The following is a 15,425-nucleotide window of genomic DNA, read 5'->3' on the forward strand; positions in this document are numbered from 1 at the left end:
ACTTTGCTGACAGCCACGCGCCTACTACACAACTACAGACTTCTGCTTAAAAAGTGAGCAGAAACTGTATCTTCTAATAGCGCACGTCTAAAGGAGCACAAGCGCAGGGTACCGCCTCAAGATCGGGATTTGTACTAAAGCATAAGGTAAAGGCAGCGAAGACAAAAATCCCACTCCTCCTCATCAGAGGCGACCGTCAGCAGCGCGCAGCCCTGCCCGCGCCAGGCCCCGCGGCGGGGTGCGGGAAGGAGAGGCTGGAGGCTGTCACCGCCCAAGCAGGGCCAGCGGGACACGCGGAGCCCAAGACGGGACAACGGAGCCCAAGCAGGGCCAGCGGGACACGCGGAGCCCAAGACGGGACAACGGAGCCCAAGCAGGGCCAGCGGGACACGCGGAGCCCAAGACGGGACAACGGAGCCCAAGCAGGGCCAGCGGGACACGCGGAGCCCAAGACGGGACAACGGAGCCCAAGCAGGGCCAGCGGGACACGCGGAGCCCAAGACGGGACAACGGAGCCCAAGACGGGACAACGGAGCCCAAGCAGGGCCAGCGGGACACGCGGAGCCCAAGGCCGCCCGTCACACCCGGCCGCGGCCCGCACCGTCCCCCGCGCGGCCCTGCGCCCGCCTCCCGCACTCACCGCTGGCGCCGTCGCTCTGATGACGTCACGGGGGCAGCCAATGAGGAGGCGAGGAGGGCGGCCGCCTACAGTTTGAATTCGGCGGCCGGTGTATGGCGGTTGGTGCGGCCGCGGCCCGCGGGTGAGTGCGGGAGACTGGAGCCGGGCACGGCCCGGGGAGAACGGAGACCGAGTGCGGGAGACTGGAGCCGGGCACGGCCCGGGGAGAACGGAGACCGAGTGCGGGAGACTGGAGCCAGGCACGGCCCGGGGAGAACGGAGACCGAGTGCGGGAGACTGGAGCCGGGCACGGCCCGGGGGGTGAGGGCGGGTGACTGGAGCCGGGCACGGCCCGGGGGATGAGGGCGGGAGACGAGACGGGCACGGCCCGGGGCAGACCGGAGACGGGACGACCCGGAGGGTGAGCTCCAGGGCAGGCGTCTCTGCGGCGGGCACGGAGGGAGTGCTCTGGACGTACGGCTGGTCTGGAGGCGTGCCCCGTGGAAGAGCCGTCTGCGGGGGCGTAAGGATGAGGGAGAGGAAGAGCTGGCCTTGGAGTGGCAAAGCGTCGCTGATAGCCTTTACCGTGTAGGTTACTGTCCGCTTTAAAGGGTGAATGAACAGCCCGCTGTCTGAAGGAAATGGTGTTTTGGTATCGCTTACTGTGTCCCATGCGAAGGCACGTTAACGTAAATCCCGCTTTAACTCTTTAAATCTACGTGTATCATGACTGTATCAATAATCCAGGGACAGTAACATAGGCAGCACCTCTTTGCTGAAGAACAAAAGAACTACTCACTTTAGTCTACAGAAACGTGATATCTCATCTGGAAGCTTGGTCCTTATAAAGGAAAGCCTGTAGGTCACTTAGGAGTTTAAATTCTGAGATAAACTTAAGAATTTACTGAGGAAGTGCTAGTTGGCTTTCTGAAAGCCGTGCTGAATTAAGTCGTCTTTTGAGGCCAAGTTACAGTGTTTCCCAAAGTCTCACCAATGGGTGGATCCCGTACAGGTGCCTGAACAAATGTGTGAACTGTTTGAAAGAGTGAAAAGCATTATATTACCAATAACCCCGATTTATCAATTGCAGAAACGATTCAGCTGTTCTCTGGAAGAGTGTTGGAAGTGAAGCTGAGGGCGAGGAGGGATGACGCCTGCTAAGGAAGAAGATGTCTGCAGCCATGTGAAAGTGGTAGTCCGTGTCCGTCCAGAGACCGAAAAGGAAAAACACGGCAGCTTTAGCAGGGTTGTCCGTGTTATTGACCAGCATGTATTGGTCTTTGATCCAAAGGAGGAAGAAGTTAGCTTCTTTAACAGGAAGAGAGTGACCCATAGGGATATTAACAAAAGGCAAAAAAAAGATCTTAAATTCATGTTTGATGCCGTTTTTGATGACAGTTCATCCCAGCTGGAAGTTTTTGAGCATACTACCAAAAGTCTAATTGACGGCTTATTAAATGGATATAATTGTACAGGTAAGGTTGCCATTTTTCTTCTTTTTTTAATTAAAAGCTTCCATGGATTTCTCAAAGTTTCTACCGTTCTATTCAACGCCTGCAGAGGCATTAAAAAAGCCTGAGATAGAAATGAACCATTCTGGTTTAATTCACAGACATGAAAGGCTGACTTTTTAGTATTTGGAGGTTCGGATAGCTCTATTCTATTTTAAAAATAAGTTTGTGTTAAGGTTGTAGTAGACTTGGGGATTTTATCTGAAATATATGTGCGAATGGGAGTCCTCTCGAGTTATTTGAACAGAAGCAGCAGTGTCACTGTGTGTGGTAACCTGCTTTATGAAGTCTTTGAGATCTTGGTGGTTTTTAATTGGGTACTGGAATGTGGTGAGGAAATGAAAAGCCTATCAGTAATAAGTTGATGGCTTAGAGTTATGAGAGTAAGTTAGTATTTTCATGTAACGTATCAGTGAATAAATTTTGAACTGAAAATTCAAAAATGTTATTTTGAAATGTCTCTCTTTAATCACAGATGTGAAAGGTAAAACTTAATAAGAAACTTGATCTATTTATGAGACAGTTGTGCAGAATGACAGAAGTCTGTGAATGTTCTTTTGACTTTCGTGTTCCTGATTAGCTTACAACTACATTACGTATTTTTGATTTGTTGTTTTTTGGGGGGAAAATTCAGTGCTTGCATATGGTGCAACAGGAGCTGGAAAGACTCATACAATGTTGGGTTCTCCTGAAGATCCTGGAGTCATGTATTTAACAATGATGGCCCTTTATAAACGTATGGATCAAATAAAAGAAGATAAAACATGTGATGTTGCTGTCTCTTATTTAGAGGTGAGTTCCTGCATTTGGTATGTTGTTTTTAATAAGTCATAATTTAGAAATAAAGACAAGCTGGTTTTGCTTTCCTCTGGTCCTTTCTGGGGCTTGAGAAAATGTGTCCTTCCAAGAGTGGAACTGTATTGTGCCATGTTCTGTTTTTACCAGTAAATGTTTTGGCATCACTGCTGAGCATTGCTAGTAAAATGGTTATCTTTTTGGCTCCCTCAAAGTCTTAATGGATTCTAGGTGGTATTTGGGAGGTCTAGGAGGAGATGGGGAAAGTTTGCATTGCCATATGCTTTCATAGACCAAGAAATCAGGCATTTAAAAATTTTAACAGAGGTAGGTTTGAACTAAGAAATATTGCTGAAGTAGGGATTGTGATGAACAATGGAGGAAAATTAATGCCTTGGATTCATGCTTGTTGCAAAACTGGGCTTTGTAAAAAAAGGTAATTTTTTTCAATAAAAAACCGAAGATTATTTACTAGAAAGAATTACTCACTTCTAAAATCTAAAAAGAAATCATGTGATTCGAATATTTTAAGCTCGGTATAGGAAAAATTTAAAAAATTATAGCATGAGTTCTCTACTTTGTCTTAAAAGAGTATTAAAAAGTTTGGTTTCTCTTATTTAATTCTGTCAACTGTGGGAGGATATTTAATAAATTCTTTTAAATTCTCTACAAAGGTTTACAATGAACAGATACATGATCTGCTGGTCAAATCTGGACCTCTGGCTGTTCGTGAAGATGGCCAGCAAGGGGTGGTAGTTCAAGGTCTGACATTGCATCAGGTATGTAAATATCTATAGAAACTTAAAATGTGCTTGAGATATTTGAGAAATATTCCCTGTGTTCTGAAAGTTATATGGAATTTGGTCATTTCCTAGTGGACTTTCTTCTGGCCATAAGCACCAGTAACTTGCAAATCTTAATTAATTAGTTAAAAGCACTTTGTGGGAAAAAAACTGCCAGTCCTATAGAATGCAAAAACAGAAGTATTCAGTCCTTGTTAAAGGGTACCATTGGCTTGATGCTTATCCAGCAGATTTTGGAAGATCTCCTTTTTGGCTAAAATATCTTGGCATTGCCTTCATTACTGTCTTGGGGTGCTTTACACCACTGTGAAGTCTAAAGGTTGCTTTTGTTTGTCAATAACCATGTTTGGAAAGTTCAATATTAAATTACTTTTCCATGCCAGCACAGTGATTTTTTGGTAAGGTCAGTGATAGAACTTAGTTTTCCAATCTGAAAATCTATTCCTGGGGACCTATTTTCTTGCAGCTTTCTGGTGTATGTTACATACTCTGACAGGAAACAATAGTCTAAGTTTGGCTAGCTTTGTGAACATGCTTGTTCCCAAACCTTGAGTCTTGTGGGGAAAAAACTTTTCTTGTACTAAGGCATTAAATAGCAATATACTAGTTTAAGTCCAAGCATTCTTAAAAGAGGCAGATTCTAACCATGGAGAATTTTTCAGATTTGTTTAAATTTTTTACTAAAAATATTTTCTGATTTTAGTTGCTGCACTGAAGGGCTTACTCTTCATGCCTTACTGCTTTTTACTGAGAATATTTGTTTGAAGTACCTGAATTTCAAAACAGGAAGTTTCTCTTACTTATAGGGAACTAAAATTTGAAGTTTATTTAATTTTTTTTTTGAAGCTGAATAGCTGAATGTTAGTATAAATGCATCTTAGAATATTCCTATAGTTGATGGCAAAGAAAAGAAACCTGTATTTGTCTTGTGCTCTACTCTTAAAGCCTAAATCAGCAGAGGAAATCCTTCAGATGTTGGATTATGGAAATAGAAATAGAACACAACATCCCACAGATGTGAATGCCTCCTCTTCCCGGTCCCATGCTGTCTTTCAGGTAAGATGACATGGCCAGTAGGCAGTGATCATTACTGTGAGTTGCAGTTTTTGTTTAAAAGTTGGATACAATGGAAGCTTTTACTTTTAAACTGTGTTGAACCTTAGTTTGGGGAAGAGGAGATTGAAGTTTTTCAGTCTACTCCTCTTGTTAACTCCTTATTCTTTGGAATTATGTAATGGTTCTTAGTGTTTATGTTGAAAAAAATGAATTCCATGAAAAGATCTCTAATTCCAATTGTTTGAATTTATTATGTATAAAATGTGTACTTAGACCTTCTTAATTTGTATTCCTCAGGAGAAATAACTTACGTAAAATGGTAATTTAAAGCTTGAATATTCTTCCATATTTTAATCTTATAATCTGAAAGTTGTTGATTTTTTTTTTTTTAATGCTTTCTGTTTTCATGATGTTGCTTAGCATTTCTCTGGGAAAAATAATTTACGGAATGCAGTTATGTCTGACTTTAAACTAAGAATCTCAAGTAGTACTTTCTTTATTAGTTAATATTATTTTTTACAATAATGTGATTTCCTAATATCCTGGTATGGATCAAGTTTTAGAAAATTGAAATGATGGTTCTTAGTTTTCAGAAATGAGTTTTAAATGGGCTGTGCAAGCATGCTAAAACTTAAGACTTCTCCAAAGATTTTTGGTGTTGGCTACACTGCCTTATTCTTCTGGCTTCTCTTTTTAAATACAACCTGTGATATTTAAACACTAGTCCTGTTATCAACAATGTCTATTTTTTTTTTTTTCTGTTTGCTATTACATACTGCAAAGCAGTATCTTGAATTATTTATTTTTTGCACCCTGGGTTGAAAAATATTAAAATACATTTGATTCTGGTCTTTGCATTAAAGCACTCAACTGTTGGGGAGGTCTTAACAGTATCTGCAGACTTGGACGATGCTAAATAACTACAGCGAAGTTAAAAAACACCAGCTTCTAAATATGGAACAGACCAAAAGTCACTGCCAAGTTTTCCTGTATACCTTAAACTTATGTTTGAAATTGCCCTTCCTATTTTTAATTTCCCCTGAGGAAATTGTACATGATTGCACAAAGACTTCTTTTGGAGTTGTTTGGGTTGAGAGGTGCATTGTGGTGTATATGTGCTCCTTTTAGAAAGGCTCAAGGTACAGTGCTACAGACAGACCAGAGCAAACTGCTGATTTCTGGTTGTTTACTTGCTGTGCTGGGATGTCTTCTCTCCCTCACCTTTACTTAGGAAAAAGCTCTGGATTTTATTATCTGGCAGGCTTTTTCCTCTGTACATTTCTAAAAGGGCCAAGCAGTTAAATAAATCACTTCCATTTCTCATATATTTCCACAAACCTGTGACATTCTGCATAACTGAATTTTGTCTTTATTTCCAGAGATGTAAGTGATGAGAAATCCCCAGTGCTGTCGTGATTGCTCTTTATTTTTAATGTTTCTATTATTTTAAGGGTTGCTTTTTTATAGAGAGAGGTTATTTTTGGCTTTTCTTGTTAACTTTATGGGAGCAGGATATTTTCTGAAACTGACTCGGAAATTAGTAAGTCTTTGCCCAGGACATTCTAAGCTGATTTTAGAGATGTAAGTTTTGCCTTACTGTACCACATGTCTTAGGATTGAAATATCTATCTGGGTTAGGCAATTACTGCATCTGAAGGGAAAATGTGAATTGCTTCACTGTTCTATTGAGAGTGTTCTGCTTTGGGGCATTTCCTGTATCTTTTGAGTTTTTACAAAAGCTTGAGTCATACAACATAGTTGGGCTGTCATTCTACCTTTCCCTGCTTCATTAATGATAGTTACTGTGTTGTTCTGGTAGTGTGTTCCCAGCCTGAGGTTCTTTTTGTCTATTTTACTGGAAACAGTCCAACTGAACTTAGTTGGCCTGTTTGATGTAAAAACATATCTATTTGAAATAGACTTACATCTCATGGCAAGTCATAAGGATTTTTATTTATTCACAATACTTGTCAATCTGTTTTCTGTTACAAGACTGCATTTCTTATGCACAAAGCTTGAAGCTACAGAAGTAGTGAGATGCTGTCTTTGCCATTCAGTCACATTATATTCATGGCATCTCTTTCCTAATTCACTGTCTAGAAGGGCATTCATGAATGTGTCAGTAACCATTACCCATATTAACAAATGGCAAAGCATCCAACACAAAAGAAGGGGGGATATATACTGAAGAGGTATAAAGCCATCTAAGGATAACTTTGGTTCTTCTTACTGATCATATATTCATGCTTTGTCTACTTCCTTGTAAACCTGAAGAAAGAATACCTTCAACAGCAGAAGGAAGCAGAAGCATTTAGTTCTTTGTACATCTTTATACTGTGAAGATTTCAGGAAAGTGGGATGAAGGGGAACAAGTGGCTTCAGGAGGCATCACATTTGAAAAGATCATGGAGTGTATTTTCACAGCAGTAAATGAGTATTGTTTCCTATTAATGGAAGATACAATTAAATCTAAATCACTGAAAGGTCAGCCTTTTCCCTGGTTTATCCCTATGCATCTCTTTATGGTGTAGTCCTAAATGTGCATTTGAAAAAGGAACACCTCTTTCAATTTAAAGTTCAGGAGTATGATAGGCATTTTTAGTGCAGAAAAATCAAGAGCTGTGAAATTCATTCTCCCTGTAAAAAACTCACTTGCTTTGCTGCTTTGTGAGCCTGAGCCAGTTGGTCACTTACTCCTCTGCAGCAGGACAAGAGAGAATCCAAAGCAAGAGAAGGAGGTACCTTGTGGTTCACTTAAGTGAAGGGAAAGTGGCAGAGGAGGCAATTGCTTGCCACCATCAGACCAGTGCCCAGCTACTTATCACACAATGACTACTCAGAGCAACTTTCAGTCAGCTGGGATCAGCTGTTTGCTTGCAAGCTCTTGCCCAGTACCTTGGCACCATACAACTGCTGCTCAGCAAAAGCTAATCACCACTGTTTGGGTCACAAATCTAGGAAACAACACGTGGGCTGCTGCGCAGAAAATTAACTCCACCTCAGTCAAACTCACTGCAACTATACTCTGCTTCTTTCCTTAGTGATACATGAAACAAGGGACTTGAAAATGTATCAGAAATGGATTCACTATCTTCCATTAAACCAAACTGTTCGCATTAGATATGTACTGAAAGGTTTTACTTGGATTATAAGAAGGATTCAAACACAAATGTCTTAAAATGGTTATTAAACTCTGAAATTAATGCTTAGACCAATTGATGATTACTTTTCAATTGTTTTCCTTTTTTTTTTTTTTCTTTTAATTGTAGATTTATCTACGGCAGCAAGATAAAACAGCTAGTATTAATCAAGATATTCGTATTGCCAAAATGTCTCTCATTGACCTGGCAGGATCTGAACGTGCCAATGCAACAAGAGCCAAGGGGGCTCGTTTTATAGAAGGAACAAATATTAACCGGTCCCTGCTTGCTCTTGGAAATGTCATTAATGCATTGGCAGATCCAAAGGTATGTGCTCCTTTCCCATGCACTCTTTACCTCCTGGTGTTCTGAAAAAAAAAAAAAAAATTAAAAAGTGCTAAGCTGATTGAATAATGTTGTTTACATTGTTGATGCTGCTCACATCATCATTTCTACCATCATACCTGTGATAGCTGAAAGATGGTCCCTATGAGAGAAAGTTCTCAAAAATTATGTGCAGCTGCCTAAGGATAGTGTCAAAGATGAATGGTACCTGCTTTTCTTACCTACCTTCTTTGAAATCAGACATATATAGAGTAGCCTGCATGAGTACATGCAAGAATAACCTTACAATTAACCTTTAATCTTAGGGGGAAACAGCTTTTATAGGCTAAAACAGCACCTCTTCCAAGTAATAGGTCAACAAATTCTTTTGGGATCTCACGTACATCTGTACACATGCACATCCCTGCTCAAAGCAGTGTCAGTCTCCTGATCTGGCTCACCAACTCAAGGCAAGGAATAGGTACAAATTGTGTAGGACAATGACAAAATCTCATGATCTTTTGCATAAGTCAAGCCCATTGTCTACCATAACCCTCTTTTTCTCCTTCTGCCCGACTAGCAAATTCCTCCTTCAAATATGCCAGGAGAAAATCAGATTTAATTTCACTTCCTGATGCTGTAAGCCCTCATCAGCATCTTGTTGGAGGGGAACATGGAGCTCAAAATCTGTACCATGGACAAATAGAAGAATCATGTTGATTTATTTGATGTGGGATTGGGTTCCTAGTGACCAAACTTAGTTGAAATTAAATGAAATTTTCATGAAATGAAAATTTTGTAGCTTCACAAAGTAGAGTGTGTGTTGCCTGCAAAGTTGTGAAATCTCCATCCTTGGAGGTAATCAAAACCCTATTGAGCATACTCCTTGCCATCTCACCTAGCTGACCCTGCTTTGAGCAGAGGGATTGAACTAGAGGTATTTTAGAGGTCCTTCCCAATCTGGATGATTCTGTAAACTGAAAGTAGTCTAATGTAGTTCACTCTTTCTGTTAGTTGTCCCATCTCAAAAATAGGAGTCACATATCCAGGCATCAGAAAGTAACTTAGCTAATATGTGTTGTAAAGGTATTGGACAGTTTCTTAAAAAAAAAAACTTCAACTGTTTAAGTTGAGATAGATACTTCAAAGAAAAATTACTTATGTCAAAGAGACGTTTCATGGCTGTTAGTTACATTTTGTGTTACTGTTGAAATCCTAAGCAGACTTTTATTTAAAGTACAATTAATTAGACCATAAATACATATATATATATCACTCTTTTTAGAGTAAGAAGCACATTCCTTATCGAAACAGCAAGCTTACTCGTTTATTGAAAGATTCTCTTGGAGGAAATTGCCGAACAATAATGATAGCTGCTATTAGCCCATCCTCTTTGTTTTATGATGATACCTATAATACTCTTAAGTATGCAAACCGAGCAAAGGACATCAAGTCTTCTGTGAGTATATTGGTATTTGTTGGTCTCCTGTTGAAATACAATAATGTAGTAGTCAAAGAAAAATAATTGCTTTTGGAATATCTTATTTTCTTTCACTTCTGTCTCAAAATTTTGTTTGGTCTTCTTTACAGTCAACTCTTCCTTTATCTGACTGATAGGTGTGGTAGATACATAGTAAATCCTGGATCTGGCCTAAAAGCAACATAGCTTCATTAATGAGATGATGCTGGCAGTTTGAAACAGTTTGTCTTGTGAGCATGAAATTTTGAAATAATCCTCAGCTGGCAGAATTCACATCCTTTTTTAGTATCTTGCTATTACTTTTTCAGAGAACTGTAAAGTATATTAAAAAAAATTCTGACCAGTTGTACAGGAACCAGTCCAGGTTTGTACTGGTAGAATTCAGCTGGAGTCAAGAAGCTCAGTGAGATTGTCTTGATAAATGAAAAGCTGGAATATCCTGTTTCTGCTCTCTATTGTTTAATTTTATTTTTCATAATCTTTTTTTATTGCACCTCCTAATTCTTTTTCTGTAATACAGGGTTCACTGTCGTTTCCATTTGTTGCGTGCTTAGAGGAAGCTTTTATAATAAAATGCACAAGATAAGACATTTAAATAGTAAAACTAATTGAATAAATGCAAAACGTGCTTGCATATGTAAATGTAATTTTTCTTGGTTTGTTGGGGGAATGTCCTAGCCATGGGTGTGCAACAATGACAAAATGTGCAAAAGCTGACAGTCCTATTCTCGTTTTGCAAGTCAGAATTTTATTAATCTCTTTCCTCATAATATAGTTATGTGTAACTGTGTAGTACGTATACATGGTATGTTTATTGTGCATGGAAACCTGAAGGAGCTGCCTTTAAATTCTAACTTGTTTCCTTACAGTTGAAGAGCAACGTTGTTAGTTTGGACAGTCACATAAGCCAGTATGCTAAAATTTGCAATGAACAAAAGAAAGAGGTATGTAAAAAATCTGTTCATAAGAGGTTGAAAGGTTAACTGCTAACTTTGAATATAAAAAATAGTTTATGGGATTGAATCCAGAAAGTAATATGGTTCTAATGAACTTTGAAGTAAGAAAATTTTGTCTTCTGAGAGGAATAGCACCTGCTGCCATTTTTAAGTTGTTCAATATCAGCACAAAATTATCATTTTTGGAAAAAAAGAAAAAAAAACGTATTTCACTTAAAAGATACTTCTTTTGGTTTAGATCCTAATGTTGAAGGAGAAACTGAGAGAATATGAAGAAAAGCAAGCAAGCATTTCTGAAAATTATAATACTGCAGAACTTTCAAACAACCAGCGAGTGGAAATAGAAAGGTAAATGAATCACATCGTGAGCTTGCTTCCGAGCTGGAGTTTGTCAAAATTGTAAAAGCATTTGTAAAACAAACCTCTTTTCAGTATTGGTTTCCTAATTTTACCATTGCTATACTTAGGTCTAGGTATGGCTTTGCCTGACATGTTGTTTCTTTTTAGAACAACTTGGTGGTGGTTTTAAAATGAAAGGGGGGGCTGTAGGAAATTACATGTGACAGGAAGGAGCATATGAATGCTGGCTTCCAACAAAGCTTCTTAACAGGCTGTGTTTGTGGGCAGGCAGAATGTAGTTTGCATAAATGACAGCAGCTCCTGTGACTGTTGGCAGACACTAATTCAAGTTGTATCTTTCCTGCAAGGTTTAACAGAGACAAAACCTGGAAGTTTTTCTACAAAGAGTTTACTTTATATTTGTAGATTTCTTATTTTCTATTGCTTTAATATTTCTTGGCCTCTTTTTCTTCTTGGTGGTGTTCCTGTCTACCTTTTCTCATGTGACAGTCTCATGAGAAAACACAAAATGTAACAAGCTAAAATGTGAAGTATCAATTTGTTGCAGAAGGCATAGTATTCCGTGAAGAGGGTAGGTTTTGTAGCTGAAGACTTTCTGGATGTGTCTCTGCAGATCTCACCTCATATTTCTGACAATTACTCACCTACATTGATTTAGCTAACCTTTTCTTTGGTACTTTGAATGTGCAATTTTTTTAACCTGCAAAACTTTGAGGTATAGTAAAAAACCATTCAAAGCAAGATGTTCTCTAACTGCGCTTTTAGTGGCATTCCAGACATTCCAATAAACCCTTTCATTCAGGTTATTTAAGTTTAATTTTCAAAAGAAGTGTGGGCTTTTATGTCATGTTGATAGTTCTGACAGTTTTCCTGCATATTTTTGCACTGTATGTCTTTAAGATTGATTTAATTTCCTGTGATTTGCCCTTTATTTCATTCTTTGTGTGTGGGAAGAGTCAGTCAAGGGCAAGGTCTCTAAAATATCTTTTCGAAAGTCTGGACATATTCTATGCCAAGATTTGCTGGCCAGAGAATGTTTGTCTGCATTTCATTGTTACGGAGAATCCAAAGGACAATATGCAAACCTATCTCAGTCCCTCTGGCTGTCAGAAAGGATACGGATGTCTCGTAGTCTTCCTTCTCATGGATGTCCTGCCAGGTTCATCATGCTGGTGTGGTGTGGGTAATGAGTTGATTTCTCCCATTCATTTACAAGTTTTGAAAATATTGTGCTGCCTTTGCTCTTTTAGTTTGGACAGGGAAGAGAGCCTTATCCACAGTCTTGGATTTTGGTCCAACTACCCATGATTTTTGTGTCACTGTTGTCTGAAAGAGACTCACTGAGTGCACCACTTGCTTCTTCAAACCTAAAAGTTATTTCTCCTTCTGCTAAACCTTGGAGATGTGTTGTCCTCCAGCCCTTGAAGTCTTGAGGGTACTGAAGTCTACTGTTGAGGGTAGACAGTAAACACTTGCTCAAGAACTACAACCAGCAGGTCCTTGAGCTCTTGGACACTAAGGTAGTATGGGAGTTCATACCTTGGATATTTGGTAATTTTTCAAGAGAAGACCAGAGGGTAAAGCTAACTCCATAAGAACAGAAATGTGCCTATTGAAAAAAACACTAAGAGTTTTATACTTTATGCTGTATTTGGAACAGTGGGGAATATAAGTACACAAAAAGTTGATTTACCAGTAATGGCTCCTTATAAGGAGGATACTTAAAGTCAGAATCTCCACCCTCATCTGAATCATACCCAGCTTTTTACTGTGATGGAAACCGAGAGGATTCACTTTGATTCCTTATTGCTGTGTTTCCCAAGCAGCTGGGAGAAACTGTTTCCATGGATGCTATGGAGAACAAAACTCCAAGCAGCATGCAATCAATAGTGTAGTTGTATAGATAGGAGCAGCATAGGGTAAGAACTCTGATACTCTACAGTTGACTGTTTCATTATTGTAGAATCTCTTAGGTTAGTGAAGACCTCAAAGATTGTAGACTCCCATCATTGTTCCTTCTAGAAATAATGCTTATAAATTGTGATGTTTTAGTACACAATTATTTTCTTAATTCTGTTTCTTTCTAAAAGGCAAGTAATAAAACCCTTAGAATAGAATAAAAGACTCAGTTCGTCAAACCTCAGACTGTGAAATAGAATTGCTACTTCTGAAACACTGTCAAGAAATCAATTACATGACAAGAATGTCTCTTCAGCTTGTTCTGGAGTTGAACCTGGGGGTCTCTTTACCATTTTAATTTTATGGGTTTTTTAATAGTAAAAACTTTATAACCTCAAATGTTGCATGTCTTTAGAACACTTGCATGTTAAACTGTGCTTTTATTTTTATGTAAAGTTCTAACAACATAGGATGTAATTAAATACTTTGTATATGAGTCTGGTTATTATTGAGATATACAGTATCTTTTTGGCCATTCTGTACTGAAGCATTTTCAGTATTCATGGGTGAAGTGAAAAAGTACCACCAGTTATATTGCAGTATGGCAATACTTCCATGTCTTCTTATTCTTGATATTCTGACTTCTGTTGCAGACTAGAGGTAGCCAGAGAACTGGTTACTCAATAACTCCTTGAGTGCCATCTACCACTAGTTTGGTTTCCCCCCCTAGCCTAGTATGTGTTAAAACATGATAAATGTTCTGATTTTTGTCATCTATAAGTGATGAAAATTTTACAGCTACTTTAGGGAAAGTGAGCATCTGAAGACCTTTGTGCTTTTCCTTTTTTTTTTTTTTTTTGAGGATAGTTAGCAGGTTTTTGAACACCTTGTGTGTCTATGGCAACAGTAGTCTGATCTGTTTAATAAATTGATGTAAGAAGTGGAGAACATAGGTATTTAGTATTTATCTTTTGGAGTTAGAGAAAGGTGTCTGAAGCTTCTTCACATAAATCTTTTAAATCCCAGCATTATCTTCATAATTATGACAAGATTATTTTTAGTGACTCCTTAAAAAATTCACATACCATTTTCAGTTCAAATACATAAAATTCTTACCAATGTACTGACTTTTTTTTTTAGTGTCTATCTATAATAGGCTTTACTCTTTTCCTTTTAATTTATTTATTTTATTAATTTGGAATTTAAAATTCCCCTACCAAAGGAGATGGTCATAAAAAGTCTTCAATAAATATTATCCTTTGGTTTTAGATATAAAGAAATACTTAAAAATGTTTTTGCAAACCGTGAGGAAATCAGAAAAGAATACCTCAAGGTGGAAAAGAAACTGAAAGAAAATACACTAAAGAAATATTACCAGAATCAATGTCATGAACAAATTCAACTGATATGTTCTGAAGAAAGAGTAGAAAAGGTGAGTTTTCTGTAATGTAGTGCAGAGTAACATGTCTTCATTTTGGTTTAACTGTGTAAATTTTGCTTAAGTAATTATGTAATGAACTAATGCATACATATTTAATTAAACTAGGGTACACAGGCTATCACTCCTCTGTGACTATTGATGTAGTGACCTAATTTTTGAGGTAAACAGTAGGATATAGTTATCTTCTAAATAGGAAAGAGGACACTGTTAGGACGCTGCTTTACTTATATCCATCTTGCTGTTGCTGGTTTTGTGCCTTTTAGTTGTTATATTTCAGAAACAGTACAACCATCAGAAGAGTTCAATGTTTAAAGCTAAAGGATTTTCCTTTTACTCAATGCTTTAGCTTTTGGCAGGCTTTTTGTAGGACATACTGCATAGAGAAAACAAATATTGCTTCTTATTCATTCTTGAGTTACTATGAATTATTTGGTTATGTTATATTAAATTAATGAAAAAAAATCTTTATATATAAAGAGAATTTGGTGAACATAATTTGCAAGTTTCCACCTTAAATACTGATTATTTGTGGGGGGATTTTTTTTTAGGCCACTTGCAAACGGGATCTGAGGCTTTCAGCACTTAATAGCCACTGTGTACGCATGCAGAAGAAAAAAGAAGAGCAGACCAATCTTTTTGAGGAAAACACCAAATGGCTGCACCGTGTTGAAAATGAAATGCGCCTTCTGGGTCAGGATGGATGTATTCCAAAAGTAAATTGCCTTTCACTTTGTCATGGTTGGGGATGGGGAGGAGAACTGGAAAAAGGGTGAAGATCTCTCAGTTAAAAACAGCTTAGTAATTGAAATAAAGTAAAATATATGGAGAGAGTATACAGAAAGAGGAAAACAAGTTTGGGTGTTCATAGATATGCATCCATGTGTGCCTGCTGGATTGTTAATGCTAATTGCAGCACACACACTATTGGTCAAAGGCATCTACAAAATTATATTTATGCATGTAAATAAAAATCAAATAATTCATACTTTTCTACTATTAACTTTATAATTATAATAGATCTACAGTTCATCTTTACTTTTC

At 38.3% G+C, this 15,425-nt stretch overlaps 1 protein-coding gene across 1 annotated transcript in view; it reads left to right on the forward strand.

Moving 5' to 3' along the window:
- Nucleotides 1-1,718: 1,718 nt before the first annotated feature.
- The window catches only part of KIF18A (kinesin family member 18A), a 29,925-nt gene continuing 16,218 nt past the window's right edge, over nucleotides 1,719-15,425 (forward strand). The window contains exons 1-10 of the mRNA XM_066320519.1: nucleotides 1,719-2,094; nucleotides 2,765-2,922; nucleotides 3,600-3,704; nucleotides 4,674-4,784; nucleotides 8,054-8,251; nucleotides 9,534-9,707; nucleotides 10,598-10,672; nucleotides 10,923-11,032; nucleotides 14,213-14,375; nucleotides 14,933-15,097. Coding sequence (XP_066176616.1) covers nucleotides 1,767-2,094; nucleotides 2,765-2,922; nucleotides 3,600-3,704; nucleotides 4,674-4,784; nucleotides 8,054-8,251; nucleotides 9,534-9,707; nucleotides 10,598-10,672; nucleotides 10,923-11,032; nucleotides 14,213-14,375; nucleotides 14,933-15,097 — 1,587 coding nt within the window. The 5' untranslated portion in view covers nucleotides 1,719-1,766. The remainder of the gene's footprint in view (nucleotides 2,095-2,764; nucleotides 2,923-3,599; nucleotides 3,705-4,673; nucleotides 4,785-8,053; nucleotides 8,252-9,533; nucleotides 9,708-10,597; nucleotides 10,673-10,922; nucleotides 11,033-14,212; nucleotides 14,376-14,932; nucleotides 15,098-15,425) is intronic.

The sequence above is a fragment of the Sylvia atricapilla genome, chromosome 6, assembly GCF_009819655.1.
Source record: "Sylvia atricapilla isolate bSylAtr1 chromosome 6, bSylAtr1.pri, whole genome shotgun sequence".
Classification (NCBI taxonomy): Eukaryota; Metazoa; Chordata; class Aves; order Passeriformes; family Sylviidae; genus Sylvia; species Sylvia atricapilla.